This window comes from Pyrgilauda ruficollis, unplaced genomic scaffold (assembly GCF_017590135.1).
Source record: "Pyrgilauda ruficollis isolate IOZ18807 unplaced genomic scaffold, ASM1759013v1 scaffold54, whole genome shotgun sequence".
Classification (NCBI taxonomy): Eukaryota; Metazoa; Chordata; class Aves; order Passeriformes; family Passeridae; genus Pyrgilauda; species Pyrgilauda ruficollis.
The window spans coordinates 7,198,178-7,225,170 of NW_024527044.1; the positions used below are offsets into that span (position 1 = coordinate 7,198,178).

A 26,993-nucleotide genomic window follows, 5' to 3' on the forward strand; every position below is an offset into this window, starting at 1 on the left:
TTTAGTTATCTGGAGGGAACAGGGGGCTGGACACAAATCTGCTGACAGCAGCTCTGCATTCTTTAACACGAAGTTGGGAGAATGGTTTTAGGACTGAGCTCCTATCTAAACCCACCTTATCCACCTGCCATCTCACCAGACAGGTCTCCAAGGAAAAGGAGCAGTTGGCACAGCAATAGAGTTATGACACTCGTGCTCCGTTACTCATCTCCCCGTGAGGGGAACGAGGCAGGAGCCTTCTCACCCCAAGTGACACCTGCCAGGTGTTGCCATGGAGCACACAGAAAAGGCAGCTGTCACACACACAGAGAACAAAGCTCTTTGGAACAAAATGCTGCTTTAAGTCAGCTTTTGTGTCATGGATTCCCACTTCCCCTCAGACAGATGAGAGTCTCCACGTGACAGCTCCCTCCTGTCTCCCCTTGTTTGGAAAGGTCACTGCTCTTCCCTTCTGGCCTGTTTTGTGCTGCTGCTCACCCAGACCAAGGATTACTCCAGGAATCTCTGGTCCACCTTGGATTTCAAGAGACCAAAAACTTACAGATGAAATTACTTGAGCTGTAGAAAGTCAGAAACTATTTTCTGCACAGGCTACGAAACCGTAACCTAACCCTCAGCCAAGTGATGTCGTGTGTCTGGGGCCAGCTGCACAAAATATACAATATAGCTCACCAAAAATATGTGCCTAAACCACATCAGATAAATCACCTCCTACAAATACCCTTATTCGCCACTCCCTCTGATGAAAGCAGCCACGAATAATGAACTCTGGAGCAGCTGCCCATGCTGTGGACATGGGAAATGTGGGAAGACGAATCCCAGCTGCAAGGGCTTGGAGTGACAGGATAGGGGGGAATGGCTTTGGACTGAGAGAGATATTTAGATTGAATACTGGGGAAAAAATTGTTCCCTGTGAGGGTGGTGAGGCCCTGGCACAGGTTTCCCAGAGAAGCTGTGGCTGCTCCTGGATCCCTGGAAGTGTCCCAGGCCAGGCTGCACAGGGCTTGAAGCAACCTGGGATAGTGGAAGGTGTCCCTGCCACATGCACAGCTTAACAATAATAAAGCATCAGTTGAAACAGCACTGGAAGAATCTATGCCTTTTATTTATTTATTTCAGAAAAATACTTCTGCTGAGTTTATCACAAAAGTCATTGAACAACGAACAACAACAAACAAAATCCGTACAAAAACTGAAGTGACAGGAAGAATGAAACAAATGGGATAAAATACCAGAGACTGTTAATGCCCCCCCCACCCCATCCAAAATCAGGAAATTTGCACTAAAGCATAAATATGGAAGAACAGAAATTTTCCTCGAGTTCCTTTGCTGAAGTTTCATCAGTCGAGTTCAACATTTTCGAGGAAAAACCACACACCTCTGCCTGGCTTCTCCAACAGCCATTCTTCCCAGAAAAACCCCACACACAGCTCCAAGGAGGAGGAACATACCTCACTGGGTATAAAACCTACTAAACCAGCCTTTCATCCCCCAAGAAGTTTCCTGGAAGGCTGTAAAGCAAACCCCATCACCTCCACCCACTGCTGACACAGCCTGGGGTCCATCTACCAAAGGCAAGAGCCTGAGTCTGCTGTAAAGCCCCAGGCACTGCAGCAAAGGCAGGATGGCTCCAAGCTCCCAGAGTCACTTGGAGGCAAGGAAGAGACATCTCAGAGCGACCACACTTCCCTCCAACCAGGAAACCTACCAAAAATATCTTTTAAAACACTGAGTTGAAGGTAAGGGGGCCTACAGGGGAACTGAACTTGGCTACTACTAACCCAAACATGATGAGTAAGAAGAAAGAATCCTAACAACAACAACATAAAATGCAACTGTAATGCCCCATAATGTAAGAGTCACTCAAAAACTGTATGTGAAATGCTACATCTGTTTTTCCTCCACCCCCTTCTCTTCCCAAGCCCATTTTCCCACTACTTAAGACAAGAAAAGAGAACTAGTGCTGGTATTTCACAGCTCTTCTATGCTAAGACAGGAAAACACTACACTTCACCCCAAAAACCACAGGCTACTCAATTCCTGATCTCCTTAGGTTGGGTAATGGACACAGACTACTAAAGCAGCCTCAAGCCCTTGGCAAGAGTGCAATGAATCATGTTCCAATGGAAGTTTTGGATAATCTCCATCACCTTCTGCACTGTGGTGGACAAGAGCTCCTGTTCAGGGTTGGATCTTGGTGTTGGATTAAAGGTTGGACTTTGATGAGTTTGGAGGCATTTTCCAACCGCACCCAACAATTCCATTATGTTTTCTGCAGATGATACAGTTGGGGCATGAGAAGAGCATCCAGTAAAGGGAAGTGAGCTCGTGGCATTTCATAGGCAGAGAGGCCAAGGACAGACTGACCACTAAGGGCTTGCAATGAAAATGCTCCAAGAAAAAGCTCTTTGGGCTGAAAGGAAGGCTGGATCTGCTGAGAAATTACATGGACACAGGAAAAACAGCAGCAGTTACTGCAGGCTTGCAGCCCAGGGATTGTGCTTGCACAGAGATAGGAGCAGCCCAAGGCAGCCCCTCTGATGGAGATGGGATTGCAAACCTCCAGGATGACAGTGGGTATCGCCTCACAACAAAGGCTCAGCTCAAAAAAAACTAACCTGCCAGGTTTGGGTCTAACAGAAGGATGGGAATTTCTGAGGACTAAATACAGGGGAGGGCTAAAAAAAAAAAAAAAAAAAAAAAAAAAAAAAAAAAAAAAAAAACCCCCCCCTTATAAGATTAAAAAAAAAAAAAAAAAGCCCCATCATCTATAGGTCTAAAAAACCAAAATCATAAAAAGAACACATGGAAATGCTTCAAAAACAAATGTCCCTTTTCCTGGTAGCTCTATCAAAAAGGAAACAGAAAACACATAAATGTAGCACATGTTGTACATATGTAGTAACAAAGGAGGGTGTTCAGCTACTGCTATAGTGCACAGAGAGGCTACAACATAAGGCACTTGGGATACAAAGCATCACCAGCTACTGTAGAGATAGGATTGTGCAAGTGGAAAAGCTGCCTGAAGCCAAGCAGGCAGGAGGAGGAATCATTCAGCAGCTGTGTTTTTGGGGGGCTCTATGTGTCACCTGCTAACAGAGTCAGCAGCTCGGCTGCTGCGAGGCACTGGTGCTGCAGAAAGGCCTGGCTGAGGCTCTGGGGAGGTGCCAGCCAGCAGTTACTCCTGGAGGGCACTGGCAGTGGATGGAAGGGGATGGGAAGAGGCAGGAGAATGGAAAAACCTCTGACACTAAGCCTTTTCCATGACCTCCCCAACATAAAGCTCTTTTCCCCCTGATCACGCTGCACCGCGGGTCCTGTCGCTGCCTCTGAGCCAGAAAGTGTCTTATCCTCCCAGCACAGGCTGCGAGGAGCAATGGCAAGGTACCACCAGGGGCTCTGCTCCAGCCTCCTTCCCCAGATCCCCTGAAAACAGGGAAAGCCCTCTCCTGCCAGCATCTCTCATTTGACACTCAAATGTTGTTTGGGGATTGAGGAACAAGTGGAATTTGACCAATTGTCCTCATGTCCCTGCATGTTTTCTCCCTCCAGTGCCTCCTCAACAAGGAGAGAGGGAGGAAAGGACAAAAGACACCCAGAAAACGGGGGAAAAACCCAACTCAGCTCAAAGAAGGACAGAAAATCAACTGTCACCCATTCCTCAAAACACAACTGGTGCAAAGAACAACAGCACCAGCCTCGAGCTGGAATTGCACTCGGAGAGAGCCAGAGTTCAGCTGCCCCCAAGGGCTGAGCCAGGGGCACGCCAAGGATCAATCCTGGACTGCACATGGACAGCAGCCCAGCTCTGTGTCCCTCTCCTCACCCAGCCAAGGGACACACCACGAGTCCCCTGTTCCTGCCGTGGTGAAGCAGAACTAAAGCTACGGCCGACTTCACTGCACAAGAGGGGCACCAACAGCAAAGCCCAGCTCAGGAACTGCCCCAGAGGACAGTGTGGGGACAGAGGTGCCACCACTGCTCACCTGCCAAACCTAGCCTGGCGTGGCACCCCAAAAAGAAGCCAAGTGAGATGGCACTGATCCAAGAAATCCCAAGCAGATGCTGCTCCCCAGCAGACTCAGAGAGGGATGAAGCTGGTGGGATCTGGCTTTCCACAAAACCTCTTGCCAGCACGTGGAGGTGGCAGGAGCAAGAGGGGAAAGTGGTCTGCAGCAACAGATGGCCTCTGAGGTAGATTTGAGACAACTCCATCTGCTAACAGCTATGTGTCACAAGCCAGGCTTTTCCTAAAATGCAAGCTGCTCCTTGCAGCCCCGGCCTCCTTCGCCTTCCTTCCCTGTCATCTCATTCACAGCTCAGAAAGGGATGAAGGGGCTAGGATTTTTGGAAGAAACCCTGGATTTGATAGCACCTTGGGTGGATACAAGCGCTGTATCCTTTGGAAACAAAGAGTGAAGCTGGTGGCTGCCAATGGCATGGCTGGACTGGTATGGTAGGGATGAGGAAGGCTGAGGTGACAGCACGAGGGGCACAGTCCCACTGTGCAAAAACTCTTTGCAGCAACCCGTCTGTCACCTGGATGTGGTCATGAGCAACAAGAACACCAGGTCCATGAGGCACAGACAAGCTGGCAAAGGGCTGGGCTGACAAGAGCCAGGCCAACACTCAGAGCAGGGCAGGATTCATGTGGAACTGAGGATGCTCCTGCCCCTTAACAAAACACTGAGAGCTGCAGAGCCCTGGGCCCAGCTCTTGGGGCTAGGAGGCCCAGAACAACCACGGGGCAGCCAAGAGAAACCCAGCTGGGGCAAGCAGAGGCTAGGAGGTGGACCTTCTATATGAAGAGGGAAGTTCTCTCCTTTCTCTGCTGCCCAGCTCTTGAAAACTTTCAAAAGCAGGGCTCAGAAAACCCCAGTTAACCAGAGGTCCACCAGGAGACAAGACAGGGTTGAGCTTCCTCCATCAGACCCTGGTCTCTCTTTGCAGCATCACCATCCTGCCGAGTGCTGGCCAGTTGTGCCCCATCTCACCTGAGAGCACCCCTGAGCCTCAGATCTCACAGCCCCAGCACATTCCCCCAGGAATCTGATCCCATAACACACATTTGGTGCCTTCAAGCTGTCGTGGCCCTGTCCCAGGGGCTCAGGGAAGCACCATGAAGAGAGGGGAGGAACATGCTGTAGGAGAAAAAAGGATTGTTTGGAACCATCTGTGATACATTTGTAACCATTTAACCAAAATAACCGAACACTAAAATAGAAAAGGAAAAAAAAAAAAAAATTGCACGCTGGTTTACGATCAGAGGAAGGCAAAACCAGGAGGGCTGGAGAAGGTTCCTATGAGGGGGATGGGAGAAGGGGAATGGGGACTTTTTGGTTTTATTGCAAACGGTTCACGAGAGCAAGAAAGGAAGGGAGGAGAGCGAGAGACACCTTGGGAAGATGATTCCGAGCCTTTCAAGACGCTGCTCGAGAGGAGCAGGAGGAGGGGCTGCTCAGTCCTGGTATCTCGCCCTCCTCCCCAGGAGACAACCCTTGGCTTCTACGGAGACTTGAGCTTCTTGGTGCGAGGTGAGGTTCCGTTCTCTGCTTTCACCACTCCGTTTTCATGGTAACCTGGGGATGGCAACAAAGGGACACAGAGCTGGTGAAGGGTCTAGAGCGTAATCTGAGAGAGCTGGGGGTGTTTAACCTGGAGAAAAGGAGGCTCGGGAGGGACCTTCTCACTTGCCAGAACCCCCTGACAGGAGGGTGCAGCCAGGTGGGACTTTACTCCCAGGGAACAAGGGACAGGACAAGATGAAATAGCTTCAGGTTGCCACAAAGAAGGTTCAGGTTGGACATTAGAAGGAATTTCCTCACAGAAAGGGTGATTAAACACTGGAATGGGCTGCTCAGAGAGGTTTGGAGTCACCACTCCTGGAGGTGTCCAAGGAATGACCTGACGTGGCACTCAGCACTCTAGTCTGCTTGACACCATGCTGATTGGTCAAAGGTTGAACTCCATGATCTCAGAGGTCTTTTCCAACTTAAACCATTCTTTGATTCTACGGAGAAATAAACTTTGTCCCTTGCACAAGCCAAACCCTTTATTCTCTCCGGGTTGGCCCACAGACATGAGGAAACCCCCATGACATCAGGACACTGCTGGGGACACCCTGCACAGGCAGCAGAGTGATGCTGAACCCCAGGGCTGACACCTCCACAGTGCCACCCTTCCAGCACTCACCCGAGTCCCTCTTGAGCAGCTTGGTTTGCTGCTTGGTGCCAGCGGCGGCGGCGGCTCGCTTCCGACTGCTCTGCTCGTTCCAGTACTCCCTCCAGCGCCGCAGCTGGAAGTGGATGAAGCGCCACATCACCGAGGCCTGGAAGAGGCACACCAACAGCAGCACACTCATTCTGCCAGGGGCGGAGAAGAGGTAGGCTGAGAACACAGCAGCGAGGCCACCCCCAGCCCGGCCTTCCCCCCACACCAGGGCTGAGGTCCCCCATGTGGCAGATGCCATCCCTCCAGCCACCATCTCTCCTTTCTGCCACCCCTGAGCCCAGAGCAGCCACCTTCCTTTCCCTCCACGTCATAAAGCTCTCAGGTTTTGATTCATTGATTCTTTCATCTTTAGGCAGGAATGGATGAACAGGATCATCTCAACCAGCACTGCCCAAACCACAGTGGCACAGTCAAGACACGATGTCCCTGGATGATCTAACAGGTGGAAGGGAGGTAAGAAAGGCCCTCAAATCCTCAGGTGTGCCAGCAGTCCTCGGCTTCAAAAAGCTTGAGAATGACCATGCCTAGCAAATTCTGAACTGAACCCACAGCTGCTGCAAGGGTGAGAAAGGCTCCCAGACTTGACAGACTGCAAGGCATGAGGAGCCCATTCCACCCTCTGCTTCCCACATCAACAGGCAGCAAAACAAGCAGAAGGGAAAATGCCTTTTCCTTGACCACATCCATGTAAATGCACTTACAGGTACAAGAGGTACACTTACAGGTGCAAGCATTTCTCCAAGATAGGCTTGCATTTTCTAACTTCACTTGATTAACACTTAATTTCCTGACTTTTCCCCTCCATTTTGGCTCTGTGTAGCCTTTAAACCCCTCCTTGCTTCCTTCACACGCCCTTCAGCTCACTAAGACCTTCCCTAAATGGAATCAGGATCAGATCATCACTGTCTGGATCCCATCTGGATGGAGCTTGGAGCAACCTGGTCCAGTGATAGGGTTGAAACGAGATGAACTTTAAGGTCCCTTACAATCCACACCATTCTGGGACTCCATGATTTCCAAACTCAGAAAAACCCATGCTGGAATAACACAGTCAAGAAGACACAGGAGACATTCCTACCTGAAGAGAATATTGTTGAAGAGGAAGCTGAAGAAGTTCCCTCTCTCAGGGTCCAGGGCCTGGCTCTCCACGCGCGGCAGCCCGAAGCCGATGACCAGGATGTACAAGGTGAGGGTGAAGAGCCTGGTGACCACGAACACCACGGCCCAGACGTTAAACCTGCAGGAGGGCAAGCAGACGTGTGGGCAGGAGCAGCCCCCAGTGTTCACCCAGGAGGGGAGAGCAAGATCCAGGCTCTCCTGGGCTCCAGAGGAGGAGGGGACCCCCAGGCAGCTCCCCTGCTTACAGCTTCTCGTTGTTCTCATCCGTGAAGTAAACCAGCCGCGCCATGTGGAAAAAGAACTCGGCCAAGTACTGCAACAGCAAGAGGATCAGCCCCAAGCGGGTTAAACTGGCAGGGAAGAGATAAAAAAAGCATCACTGGGCTGGTCAGCCTTCATCTTTCAACCTTCAACCTTCATCCTTCAAACCCAGCTGCAGCCTCAGCCCGGCTGTCCATGAGCTGCAGCACCAGCCCAAAGCCAGACCTCTGTGCAGCAGTGGCGGCAGGACTACAACAGGGGAAATCCCTGTCTACAAACCATCAACACAGTCCAAAACACTGGCAGAGCTGGGATACATCCAACATAAAACCTTATGGCTGGTAAGGCTGCTCTGCTTTTTAGCAGAGAATGGTTTAGGTGGGAAGGGATCTTAAAGATCATCTCGCTACAACCCCCGACCTGGACATCTTCCACTGTCCCAGGTTGCTCCAATGCCCATTCAGCCTGGCCTTGAACACTTCCAGGGATGGGAAACCTTCTGGATAACCTGCGCCAAGTGCCTCACCATCCTTATAGGCAATAATTTCTTCCCAATATCCAAATCTCTCCTCTTTTAGTTTAAAACCATTCCCCTTGTCCTGTATACCTGCCTAGGTAAAAAGTCACTCTCCACTGAAACAATTCCATTTATTCCTTCTAAGCCCCTCACACCAGTGAGGATTTCCAGGTGACCCCCAGGGCAGAAGCAGCCCCATCCCTGATGTGGGAGGGATGCTGAGGCAGGTGACTCACTTGAGCAGGTAGGCGCCGGCAATGTGCAGCAGGTAGAGCGCGATGCAGCGCAGCTGCCGGGGGATCTCCTCCTGGCAGGGGCAGAAAAGCCAAATCAACCTCTCAGCCTTGTCCACCCACCTTCCCTCTCCCAAAACCTCCATCTGGCTCTCACCTTACGGACTTTTTGGAAGTAGAGCTCAGGCAGGGCGTGCAGCCAGTACGCCAGCTGGCACAGGTAGAAAAACTTCACCTGGTACCTGAAATGCAGGGAGAAGCCACGTGAGCCAGACCAGGCCAAGGCAGGACCCCAAGAGCCCGAGTGCCAGGGCAGCATTGAGCAATCCCTCCACTGTTCTGGAGCCATGGAATTTAGGAGAAATCATTTCAGGGCTGAAATTATTTGTTGAGCCGAGAGAGCCGCACACAGAGTTTATCCAGATGCTTGTGCTGTGGTCTCTGTGCTCTCAGCAAACCTCACTTTTGTAAAAAACCAAGAAGGAAGGTTCATCCCCCACACATTCTGCTGTGAAAAATGAACAGCAAAGAGACCTTCCTAAGTGATGCAGGAAACAGGCAGGATGAATACCCAAGCCCACAGGGCCTTCCTCATGAAACCTCTGGAACACCCCTCCTCAGGCGCACAAATGAGATATCCCCACTCCCCATGGTCTCACTGCAGGGTGCATGCAGAGGGTGCTGTGCTGTCAGCACCCCACTCCCAGCAGGAAAACCATGGAGAGAAAGGAAGTGGCCAGCCCCAGAACAAAATGCCCTCCCAAGTGCTTACGGCAGATAAACATGCGGGTAGTTTTCCCACAGACTCCGGGGGTTTGAAATGTATCCTTCCTGAAAAAGAGAAGAGAAGCAAGACTTCAGCAAAACAAAACAGGTTATGAGAGGGTGGGCTGATAGTACAGTGAAACGAGGAACTGGGGATGACACCCAGTTCAGCCTGCAGGAAAAACCACGTTCCCTGTGAGGGACAAGGCTGAGGCTGAGCTCTGCATCTGTGGGTCTCTAGCACACCTCTAAAATTTCACCAGGCCCCTTGTTTGGGGGCTGAAGGCTGCTTGCTCAGTTGCACAGAGGGTCCCAAGTTCAGGAGAGGATATTTTGGGGTTTGGAATGCTCTGGAGGTGTAGGGGTGAGATTCCTGTAGCATGGCTCAGGCAGCCGTGTGCATGGTCCAGAGGCTTCTTGCCCACTGGCATTTCCATCCCCAGCAGCACTTAAGCAACAAGAAGTGTTTCTGAAGAGACAGAGGAACAGAAAACACCAACAGTAATAACTGGATATGAATTGGATAGTTTCATTTTCCACCCCTTGCCTTACAGGATGGGACTCCCTTCTCACTCCTGCCACACAGATGCTGCCCTGGGCTTTGCAAGAAGATTATGGCATGGGAAATTTGTCCTGCCCAGTCACCATCATCCATTCCCTGTCTGTCCCAAGACCCATTTGTTCAGCTGGGGAAGGCTAGGGAAGCACAAGAGTGACCTGCTGTGCATGTGTTGGGTGTTTGGGGGACACATCACAGCAATCTGGGTTGTACAGGAGGCACCAGCCCCTCAGCTGCTGAGGGATGGGTTTGGCACTGGGCAAGGGGAGCCCAGAACCAGCAGCATCAACTGTTTTGCCAAAGCTTTCTTCCTCAGAGCTCTATGGGGCAGAGGTAGTGCTAGCAGATCTCTAGAAATGCTGGCCTTGAAGGGAAAAGTAGTTCTCCAGGAAGGGCTGGCAAGACCCTCTGAGCAGTGGGGAGGGAATGTCTCCCCAAGGATCCATCCCCAGAGACACTGCAGACCACAGCTAGACCCCAGTGGCTGCAGTTAACAAAGCATCATTACTTCACACTGCCAAAACAGTCAGATTTCTCCCACCAAAAAATTCTTCCCTCCCCCTTCCTTCCCAAAATGACAGTTTTCCCTCTGATTTCTTTGGGTTGACACATCCCCAAGGATCAGCAAGATTTCCCTGTTTTCAAAGATTCCCTCCCCATCAGCTTGCCAAGGAAGGAACAATAAAGAGGCATCCCAAAATTCTGCCCATTAGCCCCATGACCCCACAAAAGGCACCCAGAAACCTCAAGACACTGAATGTACACAAGGAGGAAAATAAGCTGAGAAAGGCATCAGGTCCTGGAGCAGAGGATGGAGATGATGGGGCCAGGCAGGATTTCTGGGGCCCAGCTCCAAAAATATTTCACAGCCCATTTACCTGTGCTTTGTACAATACAGGAGAAGGACCTCCTAAAAATGCCCTCAGGCAGTGGCTGCAAAGATCCACCACAGCTGAAAACCAAACTGACTGAAATGCGCCTGTTTTGGTCCAGAAGCTGGCTGGGGACACTGCTGCCAGTGGGATTTTGTGCTCCAGAACCCACAGTTCCCCCTGGAAACCCAAATGCCAGCCAGCACCGTGCCTTACCGTCACCACGACGTACAAGCACCAGATGACAGAGGTGAGGTGGAAGGCAACCAGCTGCCCTGACTCATTGAACTTGCTGTGTTTGACCTTGGACAGATGCAGACGCCTGTTGATTTTCTGGGAAGGAGCAGAGGGAGAGACAAACAACAAGAAAACATCAGCCACTGTCAACTCTCCCCTCCTCGTCATCCTGAGCAGCCTCCAGAGATGAAGGCTCACTCATCACCACCTCAGCCCCCAGACCAACGCCAGAACAGCATTTAAGTGCAGAGCCCCCCGTGGGATTTGAGGTATTTTGAGGACACAAGACAGGGAATGGCGCTCACGTCCAGGGCGTATTCCTGCACCACCGCGTGCAGGATGATGGCGATGAAGATGTAGAAGAGGATGGTGACCAGATCCTTCAGCCCATAGTGATACTGGACCAGCTCTCCATCTGCAAAGACACCAAAGTGTGGGTCAGACCTCCGTGGCCCAAAGATTTCCAGGTGAGGGCTTAGTGGGGAGTAGCTTGGATGGGGACACCAGAGAGAGGTCATGACTATGCCAGTGGCAGGGAAAAAGGGCTCTCTTCAGGGCAGAGCTGGGTGGTTTCCCCTCTTACAGATACACACCTCAAGGAAGAGGACACTAAAAGCTTCCCCTTGCCACTGGGGACAGCTCAGCTGTGGAGATAGGAATTTATCACCTGGAGGGATGAAGACATGGGAGGCTGAAGCAAGTGACGGGATCAGGGATGCCCCACTAGGAACATCAGGGCTTGGGATAGGACTTCCACCCCCTCAGTTATTATTTAACACTTCCTTATGATCTCCCACTCCTCCCTGAAAACTGCTGGAGTGGGATTCAGCTGCCTAAATGCCTTCTGCTATTCAGAGATCTGAGGCAGCAGCACAGGGCTGGTGAATTAGAAATAGGACCCACAGAAAGCTGTGCTCTTCTGGAGCAACAGGAGACCCAGCAGCACGCAAAATACTCCAGACATCTGCATTTAGGTGACTATTTTCAGCCCTGAAGCTTATGGGAAGAAGCAGAGTTGGGAAGGCTGAAAGAAGTATCATCACATGAAGCTCAGCCCACTCCTGGCTGCTGCTCTCCCTCACCCTGATCCAATCTGTCCTCTCCTGATACCAGGGAAGAGACTGCTCTGTCACCAGCCCTGCCTACCCTAAAGAAAGCTTCATTCCAGATTTCTAAGATTTGAACAGGATTTATGAACACAACTGGCACAAGGATAAGAAAACACCCTGTCCTTAGGAGCCCCTGGTGCTGTGCAGACTCTGAGGTTAAAATGGTGCCTGTATCCCAGAGCAAGGTAAAAGACAGAATTGCAAGGCCAAAGAAAATAATATCATGTACATGTGCTCTGCCTCCTCTCGCCAGGGCACCTCAGAAACTCTAGCAGGAGATGTGGGAGATGTGGGAAAGCCTTGGAAAAATTTAGATTCCTCCCAAGAAGTTGCTGCACTAAGATCTCTCTCCCCACTAGCTCATGCCCTATATTGACACCCCAATACCTGGTCCTAGGGAGATGTTTCTGTGCCCCCTGGGACTTCTCATATCAGGAAAGAACAAAACCATTAAAAACCCAGTAGCAGAAGTTGTCTGGACTGTGCCACAGGTGAGAAGGGACCACAATTTAATCTGGATGATTCCTTCAGCCATAACCAAAACCTTTAAGGGCAGAGCTTTTATCTTCCGCATGTCTGCCTCACTGTAGCTCCCCTAATCCCAGCCCTGCTATTTCTTTGGATGATTACTCAAACACTCCCAATTAATTTCAGTTTTCTGCCACCAGGCCAGGCTTTGTGCCCCGGGCATTTGGCTCATCCCAAGCCCAGGCCTTTACCCAAAGCACCTCCTGCTGTCTCCAGGCCAGTGCCCAGATCCCTGCCAGATCCAGAGGGGCTCTGAGCCAGAAAGGCAGCAATCAGCAGCCAAAATAGGAATAACAGGGGCTGAGCCTCCTGGCTGGGAGCTGGGACACCTCCTCTGGTCCATTTGGTTCTGAGCTGCACCAGCTCAGAGCCTCCTGGAATCTACTCCCTGTGAATCAGAACCTGCCTGGAGCAGGGATGTTGTGCACCATGTGCCCCTCCACACCCTCCCCTCCAGGTGCCATCCCCAAAAATCAGCAGGACAGGGATGACATGCACAGCCCCTGCTGCTTGGCAAAGAGGTAAATCCCTCCTGCTCCTCAGGGGGACAAGAAGCTGCTCCAGACAGGCAGTCACCAGCTGGATCCTGCCTGACCAGGCTTGGAGCAGCATCCTCATCCTGCAGGGAGCACAGAGTGGCCTGGCCATGGCAGAAAGAGGGAGGAAGCCTCCGAACTCCCTAGAAAGCACTTCTTCCCAACCCTGGCAGCAAGAGGGCTGGCAAACATGACCAGAGTGCTCTGAGCAACTCAAACTTTGCCTCTTCCCAAAATATCTTATTTTTAACATCTCTGCCAGACTGCATTTACTGCCAGACAAGACCCTGAGCAGCTGATCAGTAGAGGGTGAGTCCAAGGCAGCTGGAAGTGAGGATGTGGGACAAACCAGATTAAACCTTCCCTTGGGATTTGTGGAGCAGAGGCATCTCTCACCTGCTGTAGGCACACTAACATTATACTGAGGTAAGATGAACAGGAAGGCAGTCTTGGCTGTGACCTGTCAAAGACACAGAGGGGAGAAGAGACAAATCAGTTGTTAAATCCATTCCTCTGGACCAGTTTTTTTCCCATCATGATGGGAAAGGCAAATCACCCAGGGAGATGTGCCAGCACCAGCTTCACTTGCAGAAACACTGAACCTCGCACTGGTCACCCACAAGATCCCAGATGCATGGACAAAAAGGGGAAAAAAAGCCTGGGATGAGGTATCAGGATATCCAAAACCCAGGGCTGTGCTGCTCACTTTTCATTTACTGAATGATAAAATCGAATAATGGAATATCCTGAGTTGGAAGGGACCAAAAAGATCACTGAAATCCCACTCCTGTCCCTGCACAGGACACCCCAAGAATCCTGTCCTGTGCCTGATCATTGTCAAAACTCTTCCTGAACCCTCTCAGGCTTGGGGCTGTGACCATTCCCTAGGAAGCCTGTTCAGTACCCAGCCACCCTCTGGGGAAAGAACCTTTTCCTAATATTCAACCTAAACCTTTCCTGACACAGCCCCAGCCATTCCCTCTGATCCCGTCACTGATCAGCAGAGAGATGGCCATTGACTAAATTGCTTTTAATTCAAAGGAATGCTCCTTCCCAGCAGCAAAGCAGGATGCTTTGTGGGGATGGGGCAGAGCATCCACCCCACAGGACACCCCAAAACTGCACCTCTGAGACCAAAGCACCCTCAAGCTGGGGCCACAGCAAAATCCAGTGCACAGACATCCAACACCAAACATGCCTTCATCCCATCCAACCCCACACTGGCAGCAGGTCACAGATTTTCCCTTTCTAGTGGCTCCCAGCCAACCCTCCAACGCTTCACAAGCACCCACCCTCAAACACAACCATTTCCAAAAAAACCTGTGCCCGTCAAACACCTACGGAGATGAGCTGCATTTCACACAGACATGGCTGCCACTGCTTCAGAGCTGCAGGATATTAAAATCCCAGCTGGAAATTGCTCCACAGCTTGTGGGGGAAGCTAGGGGACTTTGCCAAGTGTTCCCATCCTGCCACCACCAGCATTGAGCAACTGGTGCAGGCAGCCCCAGCTCGGGGACAGCAAACTCCACAGCATGTTTTTGTGATGTTAGGGGATTTTATTGTTTTTTCCACTGAAAAAAAAAAAAATCCCACATGTTGTGCTCTGTTTGTGGAGGAGTAGATGCAGGAGATGGAGACCATGGGCAGAGTTTGGGGTGGGAATGGAAAAAGTGCATCGCCTGGCCTCAAGCTGGCTGAGGGAGACACTTCTGGCTCCCACAGACCTTGCTGGCTGGGAAAGCCAAGTTGCTTCATCCCAGAGTTGTGCAGCACATCCAGGACCTGGAGTTTACATCCAAACCTTGCCACAGGCTGACACAGAGCATGAAACAAAGGCATGGAGCCAGTGGTGGCTGTGGTGCTGCAGGGATGGGCGGCTGTGTCATGGACATGCTAATGGCACCAGGCACTGATGGATTTACAGCTCCCCGAGTACCTGGCTGACATCCATTGCTATAAACAGCTGGGAATAAGACATCATCTCCAGGTGAAGCCTCCTAACCTGCTGGAGAGGACACAGGCCAGAGCTGTGAGTCCAGGAAAATGGCCCCAAAGTATCTCCAGGATGGGAAGCAATGCCTGGACAGAGCTCAGCCTCAGCACAGTTTCCAAGGATTCTCCTGATCTTCTTTCCCAGAGCACCTGGTAGGAAGGTTCCTCCATTAAGTAATGCTTTGTGCCATCTCCACACCTGCCTTTGCTTCCTGTGGGCTGGAGAACCAACAGCAGCTTTGGAGCCACCCCAGCACCCCCCACCTTTCCTTACAGAGGGGTAGAAGGTTGCTTCAAGTCTCAGTGAAATATTTTAACAACCAAAGACAAATGTAACCTCCTAGACGCAGGTAGCTGCAAGGCAAAAACCAGGTTTCCTTGGCTTGGGAAACAGGGATGAGCACCAGGGATGGCAAAACTCCTCAGAGCCTGCCTTGAGCATTTCACAGGCAGCTAGGGAAAGCAGAAGTTTGGAGTGGGAAGAGCAATGTGAGGATTATTCAGAGGCACAAGACTTGCTGTCTGTTTGCTTTGAAACAAGATGCTGATATGGGAGAGGAAGTGCTGGGCATGCTTCTGCCCTGCAGGGCAGAGAGCAGAGCCAGAGCTGCCACTAAACTGCTACTGGCAGGGGCACAATTCATGGAATCATAGAATAATTTAGGTTGGGAAAGTCCTCTAAGATCATGAAATCCAACTGTTCCCCCAGCACTGCCAAGCCCACCACAAAGCCATGGCCACAGGTGCCACATCTGCACAATTTTTTAACAATTCCATGGATGGTGACTCCATGACTTCCAGCCTGTTCCAATCCCTGACTGCCTTTTAGCAAAGAAATTTTCCTCATATCCAACCTAATCCTTCCTGGCACAACTTTTTAGAGGATGGGAGAGGGATTTCTCTCCAGGGGGTAAACAGAGCAGCGACCAGGTAGCGAATGCTATATATTTATTTCTCATGCACTCCCTGACCTGCATTAAGGTCACCTCTATGCAAAGGGAGATGTTCCTCATCCCAGCCTCATCCTGCCTTACATGAGGGATGTGGCACTTGGGGACATGGGTTAGTGGTGGCCTTGGCAGTGCTGGGGGAATGGTTGGACTCAATGACCTTAGAGGTCTTTCCCTACATTAATGATTTTATGGTTCTGTGTGCCTGAACCAGGTAAATTTGGGAAGCAGCTGTCCTGGGAGCTCTCTATAGCCATGAAGAAGGAACAACATCCTCAGCAGTGAGTGGCTTTCTGCTGGTAAAAGCCACTAACTCAAGGACCAAACTGCAGATGGATGGTGAAGAGAGAAAACTCAGTGTGTCCACCATGACCAGAGTTTCCTGAGATGCCTGGATCAGGCAGGACAGGGATGAGGCTGTTCCTCATGGCCAGAAATCAAATCAGCACATCCACCTTGCTACCCTGGGTGGCAGAGCAATACGTAAAGCCAAGCAATCCTAGCACTACCACACATTTACTGCCACATTTACCAGGCATTTGCTCCCTGATAATGTGGTGATTGGAAAAATCCACAACCCCCTAGCCTGGGGTAAAGCCAAGAAATCCTAGCACTACCACAGATTTACTACCACACATTTACTGCCACATTTACCAGGCATTTGCTCCCTGATAATGTGGTGATTGGAAAAATCCACAACCCCCTAGCCTGGAGATTGCAGCCTAATATGGAACAGCAAAGCTCTTTCCATCCTTTCTTTAGATCCCAGAATGGTTGGGGTTGTTAGGGACCTTAAAGATCATGTTCTAACCCCCTGCCATAGGAAGGGACACCTTTCATAGACCAGGGTGCTCAGAGCCCACCCAGCAATTTAGAAGATGTTGGTGTTACCCCTGCCATGAAATGCTCCACATCAAAATCCCAACTCCACTTGTTCAGACGTGCAAGTGGCTTTTAAAAAGGTGTCTGAGCACACACAACCAGGCAGTTTAGCACCTCTTCCAGAAATTACCCACTGCAACTCCCAAACACTAATATTTTCAGGAATAAGGGATGATTTTTGAGCATCCTTCCCCAGCACATTCTACAAAATCCTGGAACAGCTTGTGCAGATTGGTTGTGGACTCCCCATCCCTGGAAGTGTTCAATGCCAGGTTGGACAGGGCTCTGAGCAATCTGGTCTAGTGGAAGTTGGCCTGCCCATGGCAGAGGGTTGGAATGAGTTTTAAGGTCCCTTCCAACTCGACCAATTCCAGGATTCTATGAAACACATTTCCCTTCTCCAAAGCCTCATCCCAGTGGGATTTATCTTCACCACAGCCAGGAACCCCCAGGCATGCCACCATCCCCATGGTCCTGCTTGAGTTAAAGCCACTCTGGAGGAAAGGAGCAGCTCCAAACCTCTGGCAGGGGAGGCTGGGGGAGTTTTCTGCAGTCTGAGCCGGGAAAATATTTCCATGGCTTGAAAAACAACTCAAACTAATTACAGACAAAATGCTGTCCAAGGGCTTTTCTCACAGCTTTGGGTTTCTTTTTTCCCTCGCTAGCCAGAGTTTATTGAAACACAAACTTGCTGATGCACAGTATGGATTGACACAGGCCCTATATGTAAACTAAAGCCCAAACTTTGGACCAAAGCCTTTCAAAGTAAACATCTGCCTTTGACAAAAAGCCCTTCCCAAGGGCGGTGCAGCCCCTCTGCCCCCACAGACAAACTCATCCCCCAGCATGACACTATTTCCACTGCCTCACCCTCCCTCCTGTTTATTCCCTTTTTAAAAGTAGACCTAAATACTGCGCTTTTTTACCTTTTTTCCACTCTTCCCCAGCACTCAACCCCTACATCCCTCACATGCCTCGATTCCCACATCTGGCAAAGACCAGGGGAGGCAGGAATGCATTTTGTTTTCCCTCATTAACAATGGAAAGGCCTTAATTTTTAGAGTACTACGGAGGGGACCGGGAAGGGGAAAGTATATTTAGCAGGAAGCCTGGAAATAGCAGCTCATTCGTCAGCCGCCTTCTCCTGAGTGTCACAACTCTGAGTTTGGGAGCCCGTGACTCACATCCCACGATCTGCACAGGGGGAAAGCCCAGAAAGGGCATGGAACCATTGCTAAAACAATGGTTTATAGCTTTATTTCATCACCCCAGGCATAAGGCTGAGCCTCAGTTTCCCTACATTAGAGATTACAACAGCAGCCCTCATCTAATATAGAAACTTCTCCAAAATCAGCAAAGGTTTCCCCAAACCTGACCAGACACCGCTCACAGCAGCCACCCCTGGTGGGACACAGCTTAAACCCAGCCTGGCCTTTGCTTCATTTTTCTGCAAAGCAGTGTGGAAAAAGATATGCAAAGTAATTTCTGCATGAGGATGGGAAGCACCTGTTTCACGTTTCTATACAGACTCACTAAAAATAGTTTTTCACCAAAAATAAAAAAGGGAGATTTTTCTTTCTGGGCTCCAACAGCCACACACACGTGGCAAAATCTCTCTCTGGCACCAGGCAGCTGCACAACCAAGCGTGTTTTCACACCCTGAAGGCTTAGGGCTGGCTAATAAAATAAAAAACTTTTGTAGTGCCCAGCTCAGCATAGGTCTTTATGGGGAAACTCCCTCCAAGCCTGGGGCTTCCCTCCCTGAGCAACACCATGATCCTCAGAAACACACACAACACTGGAATAATCAAATCACCTGGAACACCAATGAGCAGCCCCAAGCCTCTAAATCCCATCATGACCGGTACCTGCTCCCTGCCACAGAGGAATTACCAGCTTGGTGAATCCATGTGGATGGGGAAAGGTTGTGCAGCCAAAAAGATGCTCAAGGTGTAGCTTATGCTGTGCTTGAGCAGTGGGAGACCCGTGGCAGTCCCCCAGCATCATCCCGAGCAGGGTACTGGAGCAAGGAAGCAGTCAGCTCCTGAGGGATGCCTGGGAAAAGGTTAAAAATCTTATTTGTGTCTTCCCAAAAAAACCTTCCCTGCAGGAAACAGCCTATTGTGAGCAGGATTCGGCCTTTTCCGCTGGGCCTGAGCTTGGCTGTGGCCACTGGCATTGGGGAAAGTGGAAGCCTGGCTGCAGAGTGGGAAGCAGGGATGAGAGGAGAAGGAGGGGAAGGGACAGTGACAGGTTCTCCTCACCATGGCAAGGGATCAGAGCTGCCACCAAAACTCACCACAGAGGTGGCACAAACAGGGACGGATGGTTTGGAGACTGAGCAAGGGCAGAGGCTGATTTCCCCTCCAGGGGAAAAGAAAGCAGAAGGAATAAATGTAATAATAAAACAAAAGTAAACTGAAATACCCACAAGGACCACGAGCTGCCCCAAACCCCATGCCAAGAGATGATGCTGCCAGCCACAGGGAGCACTGGAAGCCACCCTGGCATGACAAGCACTGTCTCCCTGAGGTCTGCTGGAGAGTAGCGAACTGCTGCCTTCAGCATCCGAGGGAGATTTAATTAAAATACATTAAAAAAACCCACATACACCACAAACCCCTCCCTGCTGCCACCTCCACGGGGGTAGGCTCATCATTTTTCAGAACTGCCGTCACAGCACCATATCAACCAAAAGCACCACAGCAGCAAGCCCAGGTACCACTTCACCAGGATGGGGCTCCCAACATGCAACAAACCCATCTGCAGGGAGAAACCCTGAGAGAGAGAGACGCAACTTCAGTGGTATTTTCTTTTTAAAGTACGAGTACGAAACTTGCAGCCCAACTTCGCAGCATTTGCACGTGGCTTTGGAACACAGCTGGCCCTCCTGAGTCAGTTTTGAAACCCTTAAATAAACATACATACATGCACAAGGACGTTGAAAAGGGTTCGAGTGCTGTAAGAGACTCGTTCATTCAATGAGTTCGCAGTAAAAAAAGAGGGGGATAGAAAAGCAAGGGGTGCCAGCGGGGAGGAATTAAGGAAATGGATTTCCTCCTCCTGCGATTTGCTACAGAAGGAGCCTTTCCTCCCTCGCCAGGCCCCCCGGCCACCCCTTTCCCATCCGGATTTGCTTTGAAACGTGGCAGTGCCGAAGGGGAGGGTTCAGCGGGGGAGTGCGGGGAGGTCCCGGCCGGCGGTGCCGCTGACCACGGCCCGGTGCTCGGCGCGGGATGCCCGGAGCCCAGCGAAGCCTCAGCACACGGGGAAAGCCGGCGGACAGGGAACGAGCCGGAGCAGCGGGAGAGACAGAGCGGCGTTCCCGGCACGGCGGTGGTGGGACAGCGGCCTTGCGGGGGTCTGCGGCCACCCCGGCAGGGGAAGGAATGCCGTGGATGCCTTCCCGTGGCCCGCAGCTCAGCGGGATGGCCGGGATCAGGAAAGGCCGGGGAGCCGCCGGCTTCTGCCCCAGGCCCAGCAGCCCCCGGTGCTCGTCCCACGGCGCGGGGTCAGCGGGCTGCGGAGAAAACACCTGGGAAAGGGCTACTGTTAAAGAAAAAAAGGCGGAAAAAAAAAGGAAAAAAAAATCTTCCATTTCCAAGAGATGGGAATATCAGACAAGGGTTGGCTTCTCGCTTGATGCGCCCCTCAGTGCTCGGGACATCACAGCCCGGCAGCTGCGGTGGGTTTGGGGCAGGGGTTTGACACCCCCTGTGCTCCCCCTCCTCAGCCAGGGAGCCCCGGCAGACTGGAGCGGGGACAGAAGGATGTGCCACCCCTAAAGCCAGCAGCAGGCTGGGTCCCCGTGGGAATGTGGGGAACCTCTCCGGTGCTGGGTGAGCGATGGGGAATGAATGGGGAGGCACTCTGTCCCCAGACCGAGGGGTCCCGCACCCCACAGCCCCCTCCCCGTACGGGATAGGGGCACCTGGGCCGGCTGGGGACCCTCCCGAGCTGGGACAGCCGCAGGAGGGGACACCCCATGCAGAGCAAGGGGGGTCACCTCGTCCACGGGGTGGGGACACACGGACAGCCGGTCCCGGCGGGGGGCGACGGCGGGGGCGTCTCACCTCGAACATGAGGGCGATGAGGACGCTGAGCACCAGGCAGAAGCCGATGTCGGCGTGGTTGTGGATGAGGAACTCCTGGCTGAAGAGCGGGTGGCTCTTGGCCCGCCGGCGGAAGGCCATGGCCGGGGCCGAGCCGAGCCCAAACTTCCCCGGGCCCCGCGGAACTTCGCGGAGCGCCGCGATGGCCCCGCGCAGGCGCCGCCGCCTGAGCCCTCCCCGCGCCCGCCCGGCTCCGCTCGGCCCCGGCAGCGACCCCGCCCCGGCCCGCACCGGGACCGGACCCAGCACCGCCCCGGCCCGCACTGGGAACAGGACCGGCACCGCCCCGCCCCGCACCGGGACCGGACCCGGCACCGCCCCGGCCCTCACCGGCACCGGACCCGGCACCGCCTCGGCCCGAACCGGGACCGGACCCGGCACCGCCCCGGTCCACAGCGGGAACAGCACCGGCACCGGCACTGCTCCGACCCGCACCGGGACCGGGGCCGGCACCGCCCCGACCCGCACCGGTACTGGGGCCGGCATCGGGAACCGGCACCGCCCCGACCCGCACCGGGACCGGCACGGACACTGTCCCCACCAGGACCCGGCCACGGACCCGCACCCAAAGCGAGACCCAGCACCCGAGCCCGCCCCCGAGCCCGACCGGACCTGGGCACGGACACGGCCCTGGACCCGGCCCCAGTACTGCACCAGACCTCAGCCCAGCCCTGGACACGGACCCGGCACCGGCCCCGCCCCGGGACCTGGACCCAGCATGCGATGGAAAGCTCGGATATGGACCCGGACCGAGAGCTGAGACCGGGAACCGGGTATGCACACAGACACAGGCCCTTCCTTGGACCAAGCCACAGCCCTGCACCTGGATTCAGCCCTGCTCCAGCTCAGCACAGCCCTGAACCTGGCACCGAACCGGGACCCAGGACCCAGCCCGGCACCAGACAGAGAACCCAGCTCTGGTCATGGCTCCCGCTTGCCCCAAGCACACCCTAGCACTCCACAGCGGGTGGAGGCACACGCTGGTTTTGGCACCCACCTCGCATCTGCGCCCTGGTGCTGTGCACATCTGGACAGCCACCCGTGCTTAAACTCACCTGTTGTGTGTGTGGGGATCCCCACCTGCATCTGCACCCACTGACTGTGTGCAGGCAACCTCCACCTCTGCACCCACATCTGCACCCACCCACCACGCACATCTGGGTTCCCATGCACCCAGCACCCACCTGTGTCCCAGCACCCACGCCCCTGTGCACACCCTGCAACCCCCTGACACCTTGCCCTGGATCCCAAAGTCCCTGTGCTGAGCCCCAGATCTCCCTCATTAATCAGGGAAAGGCCTGAGATGACTTCCCTATCCCTCCCCTTTCCCAAAACCACACCCCAGCTCGATCTGGGGGTGTAGTAGGGGACAGAGACAATCTGAGCAGGTCTCCAGGGCAAAACAGTGGAACATTTGCTGTTATTTATTGAAGTCAATCCCTAAAATCCCCGCAAAGCTCCTCAGGGAGCTCCAAGGACATGAGAGGAGCAGATCTGGCCTTTTGGTGGCTTTGCTTAGGAAAATCAAGGTATAAACAGTGTTTTGGTTTGAAAGATCTCCCTTCAAGAAAAACATGGATCCTTTTGCTTCCAGGGTCATGTGCAGCTCCTCTAGCATCCCTGGATCTGCATGGATCCCTCACAGAGCTGTCTTGTGTCCAGTGAGGATGGATTCACGGGAGGGAGAAAACACTGCTCCAGCACATCTGAGAGAAGTGAGCCGTCTCAAACCTGGTGCTGAGAGCACAAAGCATTTTCCTCCAGCCAAATCCAGCTGGGGAAGCAGAGTCCCTGGGTTCTCATTAAGCACTCAGTCCTATTAGGCAAGTCCTGATTAGCTGGGCTTACCCTCTGCTCCCCCCCTCTGTGGTATTGTTTAGCCTTGGAGCCATGGGCACAGAGCTGCAGCCTGGGCCCTGCCTTTTACAGAAACACTGAAGGCACCAGAAAGGGATTTGCAGCAAACCAAATTTAATTAAAGGGGGAAAAAATAACCAAAGTTTCAGCTTGGAAAAAACCAGACAAATAACAACAGCCCCAGGGCAAATAATTCTATTTTCTGTAAGGTCCAAGTACTGTGTTTCAATGTTGTTGGAAGTGAAAAGATGGTTTTTCCGGGGAAATCTTTCTTGATGAGGGGAGTGAGGAGGGGGGTAGTGTTACATCATTTTGGAGCTGGAGGGAATGTTTTTTCACAAAACCAGGCACCCATGGGCAATGCTCAGAAATTGGGCTGCTGGACGGTGAGATCCCAGCAGGGCTGGGCCAAGGCTGCTGCCCCACACTCAAACCCTCTTGGTACAGCTCCATCCTGCTTTATTTCACCTTGGAAGAGGGATCAGAGTGACAAGCCAAGGGGACAGTGCCAGCAGTTAGGACAGCCACATTCCCAAGCCCAGGCACTCGCCTGGGTATTGTTTGATTTCTTAGGGACGTAGCCTCTGTTCCTGCCTGTTTGCTCCTTTTTCCAGATCACCAGAGTGGCACAGCCAGTTCTCCTGGGGAGCCCTTGGGTCACTCCCTGCATTGTCAAAATTCATGCTTGGTTCCTGCTCCCATGTTGCTCTTGAGAGCTCCTCTCACCTGTGGCATTGAGCTCTCCTGGGCTGGGGCATGACCCTCCACCTCTCTAAATTGATGGAGAGGGTTTCCTTAAGAAACAAAATTGAAAAGGTTCACAGGAGGCAAATGAGCAGAAATTTTCTATTCCAGAGCAGGCAAAAGCACTGGACAATCTGTCCAAGTGCAGTAGGATGGAGATATCCCCTTGCTCCAGCTCTTCTGTGGGTGGCTGAAGCCCAAATGTTAGTGATGAGCACCCCCAAAAGCTGGGCAGATCCTGGTCTAGCTCAGGATCATTCCTCACCCCAAAACAGCTTCATGGGAGATGCTGCAGAAGGAGCAGAGGATCTGCCCGGGTCTCCTCAAGCATTTGGGATATTTGGAAGATAACATCAGCAGGTTGCCTGGAGCAGTTGGTCCATTGCTGCTCTGCCAGCTGCAGTTTTCCATCCGGGGTTTGGACCGGCCCATGCCTCCATGTTGCTCCACACAGAGCAGTGACATGGGATTTGTGGGATTTGTGCACCCCAAGGGTTGATCTGAGGACGGAGCAGAGTGTGGAGTGACCAGGTCACCCACCTGGGCACAGCTCTAGGGATACACCACTAAAATCAGGACTCAGCACCGTCTGGAGCCACTTCTACCAAACCCCCAGGGTCCCATTGTGCATCCAGTGTGATCTGGGGCATCTCCCCTCACACACACACCTTTGGACATGAAGGCACCATGGGATATTTACAGGTGACTCTTCTCCTGAAGAGGGCAAGACCCTGACAGTGATTTTCAAACATTCCCCATGGCCCAGTGATGCCTGGGAAGTAAAAAGAGATGCCCACAGCCGTGGTCTCATTCCTCCAGGCACCTGCTGTGCACTCCACCTCCAATATACCAGAGCTCCCCATTTCATTCCCACTGGCTCCCAGTGCAATGCCACAGCAGCATCAGTCCTGCACCTCCCTCTCCTCTTCAGTCATCATCCCTGGAGGGACTCAAAGGTCCCCCAAAGGTGTGGATGTGGCATGTGGGGATGTGGGTTAGTGGTGGCCTTGGCAGCACTGGGGAATGGTTGGACTGGATGAGCTCAGAGCTTTTCCAACCTTAATGATTCCATAACACAGGCACTGGAGGTGTATCTGGAGCTTGAGCAGCATCTCCCTCTGGTGGCAAAGGGAACAAGAAGTTTTGGGGAGAAACTCCTCCCCAGTATGATTTTCCTGGTCTGGCAGCATTGGGAAAAATCTGGAGGTGCACCAGGTCACTGGGCCACAGGAGATGGGAAGGGTGGGGAAGGGTGTCTGAAGCTGTGATTTGCTGCTGGAGTCCTCCTACTTCAAACAGGGCTTTAGAATTGACTACAGACTAGGCTTAGATGGGATATAGGAAAGAGATCCTTCCCTGTGAGGATGGGGAGGCCCTGGCACAGGCTGCCCAGAGAAGCTGTGGTTGTCCCATCACTGGAAGTGTCCCAGGCCAGGCTGGACAGGGATTTGAGCAGCCTGGAATAGTGGAAAGTGTCCAAGCCCATGACAGGGGATTAGAATGAAATGATCTTTAAGGTCCCTTCCAACCCAACCCATTCTGGGATTTTCTACAGAGACCTGTGGCTCAGTGCTGGGACTGTGCCAGCATGCAGGACTTGGCCTCTGGGTGCAACAGGGCTCTCACATAGGCTGGAAGCCTTTAAAGACAGACAATCCATATTATCCCACCTGATTTCACATTGCTCCAAAGAGAAGGTGGAGCATGGCTCATCAGTGACCAACTCTCTTCATCAGGGAGCAAAGCTGAGGGAACACAGCCCTCACACAAACACCCTCATCCCTACCCCAGTCCTCGTGCACCCTCTGTCCCTAGATTCCCCTCTTCTCTTTTGCCATTCCTTGATCTATCCAGGATTTCCACAACCACTTCATCCGAGGTCAGAGGTATCAGCTCACGGTGCACTTCTGCACTGTGGATGTGCTCTGGGAAATCAAAGTCCACATTTATTCCTGACTCTTGTGCACAAAAGTATTCTTTACTTTCTCAAAATTGTCTGTTTCCTTTATGACTGGCATGTGAGAGTTTCATGAATTAAACTTTTTCTGAATCTTTTTCTAACACCAAACCTTAATGTTCTCTGACACATTTTCATGCCATTCCCCCAGATCCTGTTGCCCAGGTCCCTTCTCCATCCTCCCACTGGAAATCCCAACAGACAACTCATCCTGGGGCTGCAAGAGCCAAGAGTGGGAAGAGAGTCCCCTCCACACTTATTTTCACCCCCAACATGAGACACAGACACAGCAAATGCTGGTTTGGGGTGTTTTCAAGCATAATTATATATTATCAAAAGTAGAAAACCAAGCTAGATAAAAATTCCTGCAATGGCCTGGCAGCACTGCTGCCTTCTCTGTGATCCACACAGTGACAAGGGCTCTGGAAAAGCCACTGGAACTGCTCCTGCCTGCAGAGCACAGGCACAGCACAGGGGGCTGGGGTCCAGATGGAGGCAGGGAGCTTTCATCCCCTTGGAATGTGGCTTCACTCCATCCTCAGCACCAACTGGGTTTTCCATGCCCCAAGGGAACATCTGGCTGGGTCAGCCCTGAGCAGTGAATGCAACATGGAAGCTATTTTTAATAATTCATCACATGCCTCTGCCCTCCCTGCTGCCTTTCCTGCCCTGTGGCAGCAGCAGAGTCCTGCCCACAGCTGGGCAACAGCTGGAGAGCACAGCCAGATGTGCTCCAGCTGGCACTCAGGAGCCTGGTGGTGAATCCAGCTGATCACACCTCAATTAACATGTTCAGCCATGTCCTGGGCACAAATCCATGCCCAGCCAGCCTGGTGGGAAGCACTGGCTATTTCTGAGACCATGGTATTGGTGGGTTTAGTTCCTAACACAAACAAACCCTGCCTGCACTGCGGGTTTTGTGGTGGCAGTAGAACAGGTTTGAGATTTGGCCTAAGTTTAGGTGAAAGCATCCAGGCAGATGTGGATTATAACCTGGTAACCTGGTCTAGTGGAAGGTGTCCCTGCATGTGGCAGGGGTTGCAACTGGATAAGACTTAAGGGATCTTCAAACCCAAATAATTCTGGGGTCCTGTGATCTGCAGCTGGAAGGGGACAAGGAGGAGGCTGGAGAGAAAAGACCACTTGAGGAGGCAAGACAGTGGGCAAGCAGCAGGACATGGCTTTTGGTTGTAATTCCAAGTTCTGAGGTTGTGGTCTGCAGCAGGAAGAGAATCTGCAATCCTATGTGACCCCAAAAATGGATTTGGTAAAGGCCTCAAGATAAACCTGATGGAGAAAAAGCAATCAAGCTATGCTGAGCCTTACTTGAGGCCTTACTCTGCCCAGAAGGTAGGACATCTGAGAGCAAAACCCATCATTTTTCTGATTTAGGCACTTATTTGTCCTGAGAAAACTGCTTTGGCCAGCACTGCAGCCCCTGGAGACAGCAACCAGATCTCCACACTGGGACAGGCCAGCAGCTTGTGCAGGCACTGGCTTAGGGACACACCTCAAGTCATCGTCACAAA

At 52.3% G+C, this 26,993-nt stretch overlaps 1 protein-coding gene across 1 annotated transcript; it reads right to left on the reverse strand.

The window, feature by feature from the left end:
- Positions 1–2,751: 2,751 nt before the first annotated feature.
- On the reverse strand, positions 2,752–21,085 carry TRAM2 (translocation associated membrane protein 2). Its single transcript, XM_041480975.1, has 11 exons — positions 20,868–21,085; positions 13,364–13,427; positions 11,100–11,209; positions 10,774–10,890; positions 9,134–9,192; positions 8,519–8,603; positions 8,365–8,435; positions 7,596–7,700; positions 7,310–7,468; positions 6,193–6,362; positions 2,752–5,579 (listed from the first exon to the last, which is right to left on the reverse strand). The coding sequence occupies exons 1-11, from the start codon at positions 20,985–20,987 to the stop codon at positions 5,506–5,508; spliced, it is 1,134 nt and encodes a 377-aa protein (XP_041336909.1). The 5' UTR covers positions 20,988–21,085; the 3' UTR covers positions 2,752–5,505.
- Positions 21,086–26,993: the final 5,908 nt, after the last annotated feature.

Bases quoted from the DNA above. Each gene is read 5' to 3' on its own strand.
- TRAM2 (XM_041480975.1), bottom strand. From the start codon at position 20,987: ATGGCCTTCCGCCGGCGGGCCAAGAGCCACCCGCTCTTCAGCCAGGAG. The intron at 11,210-13,363 runs GTGAGAGATGCC...GTGTCTTTGCAG, and splicing joins TGTTAGTGTGCCTACAGCAG to ATGGAGAGCTGGTCCAGTAT. The intron at 8,436-8,518 runs GTGAGAGCCAGA...TGCCCCTGCCAG, and splicing joins ACTTCCAAAAAGTCCGTAAG to GAGGAGATCCCCCGGCAGCT.